This window comes from Orycteropus afer, unplaced genomic scaffold (genome assembly GCF_000298275.1).
Source record: "Orycteropus afer afer isolate SDZICR_OR568_19922 unplaced genomic scaffold, OryAfe1.0 scaffold00009, whole genome shotgun sequence".
NCBI classification, from domain to species: domain Eukaryota; kingdom Metazoa; phylum Chordata; class Mammalia; order Tubulidentata; family Orycteropodidae; genus Orycteropus; species Orycteropus afer.
The window spans coordinates 19,052,340-19,054,033 of record NW_006921596.1 but is presented as its reverse complement, the minus strand read 5'-3'; the positions used below and the strand labels follow the sequence as shown (position 1 = coordinate 19,054,033).

Below are 1,694 nucleotides of genomic sequence, written 5' to 3'. Positions count from 1 at the left end.
TTCCAGAGCCCCCTTCTCACCCCAGGATAAAAGCCTCTCTCCCTCACAGGCTTAATAAAAGGAGTCCTCCTCCTACTCTCTTCCAGAATGCCCTCACAGGAGCCTGTCATACTCCCAGGAGATCACTACTATATTTAAAGGTGCAGCAGATGTCACCAAAAAATCAAGAACTTGCCCAGGGGCACAGAACAGGGTTTTTTGGTGAAGTGACCCTTGCCCACCTTTCATCTGGTATTCACTTGGACCTAGAGAGCCCGAGCCCAGGCAGCAGGAACCAGAGTGATTCACCTCCCCTGCCCCCATCCCTATTCACCCCCCCCCATTCCTTGTCCCTAAGGAGCCTAAGGCATTTGACTGCTAACCAGCAGGTTGATGGTTCAAACCCATCAGCTGTTCTACAGAAGGAAGATGGCCAATCAATCTAATTCCGTAAAGATTTACCGCATTGGAAATCCAATGAGGGTCGCTATGAGTCAGAACCCATTCAATAGCAGTGGGTTTGATTTTTTGGGTTTACTCTCCACCCCACTAGGGGGTTTTTCCCAGACAGAAGGAATTGAGAGAAAATTTGCTCCATGGAGATGTCCTGGAAGCTTGGAACTAGTTCTCATTCTCCCACAGACTAGCTGTGTGCCCCAAGGCCAGCTCCCACTGTCTCTGAGGCTCCACCTGTCACGTGGCTGGGGCACTTCCCGAGGATGGCCCTGACTCTAATGGTCCCAGGAGGCAGTGTTGCCCCGAGGTGGTGTGGTCCAATAGCCAGTGTGTGAGCATCCTGGCTGGGCTCACACGGCCCTGGACCCTCTCTCCTGCGTCTAGTCCAATAAGCTTTACTGTCTCTTGCATCCCTTGCTGGCTGTGCATCCTCAGGCCAGTGTCTACACCTCTTTGACCTTCCACCTGACTGATATCAGATGGGATACTCCTTGCCCTACCTGGTTCTGGACTCCAGAAACCCAGTGATTGACAGCAAGGCTTTTGCTAAGCTGTGCTTGAAGGACCATAGTGTGGTAGGGAGACACAGCCACAGGGAGCTGGGCTACAGATCAGAATAGCAGCAAGGAGCCCAAAGCATGGGCTGCAGTGCCCTTGACCTTCATTGGTCATGGGCTCCTACTCCTGGGAGGCCTTGAAATCAGGGCAGAAGAAAGTCTTAACTGTGGCCTGGCCCAGGGCCAGGCTGGGACTCAGGAGTCAAGGCTGCAGGTTACACATTAATCCTGGGCCAGAAGGCCCAGTCTACTGACCACCAGCAGCCCTCCACCCCCTCGCCCACCAGAAGCCTCCTCAGGCTTTCCCCAGCCCCCATCCTCCTGGGACACCCACACATGGGCACCTTGTGCCACCCACGTCACCTCTCCTTGCTGCCATGTGGAAGCTACCTGGCTCAAGCAGGGGCAACCACTGGAGACAGAGATCTTTCTGGCAGGAGAGACAGCCAGCTCTGTAATCTGGGGGCCAGGGGAGAGGGGCCCAGCCTCCTCCCAGCCCATCCCTCAGAAGGGGCTGCCTTCAGGCCACCAGTGCTCTGCCTTACCAGGGGGGCTTGATCCGGGCCTGAGGGGCAAAGGTGGTGGTATGGACTCCCCCACCCTGCTCATGGCTAAACCCAGGCCCCACTCACCCGCCAGCAGGATGGTCAGATGGCAGAGGGCAGCCAGGCGCAGCAGCCACGAGCAGGAAAGGGGAGTCAT

General features: G+C 56.0%; 1 protein-coding gene across 1 annotated transcript in view; it reads right to left on the bottom strand.

The window, feature by feature from the left end:
- CX3CL1 (C-X3-C motif chemokine ligand 1) overlaps positions 1–1,694 on the bottom strand; it is a 10,071-nt gene extending 8,377 nt beyond the window's left edge. The window contains exon 1 of the mRNA XM_007947439.1: positions 1,625–1,694. Coding sequence (XP_007945630.1) covers positions 1,625–1,694 — 70 coding nt within the window. The remainder of the gene's footprint in view (positions 1–1,624) is intronic.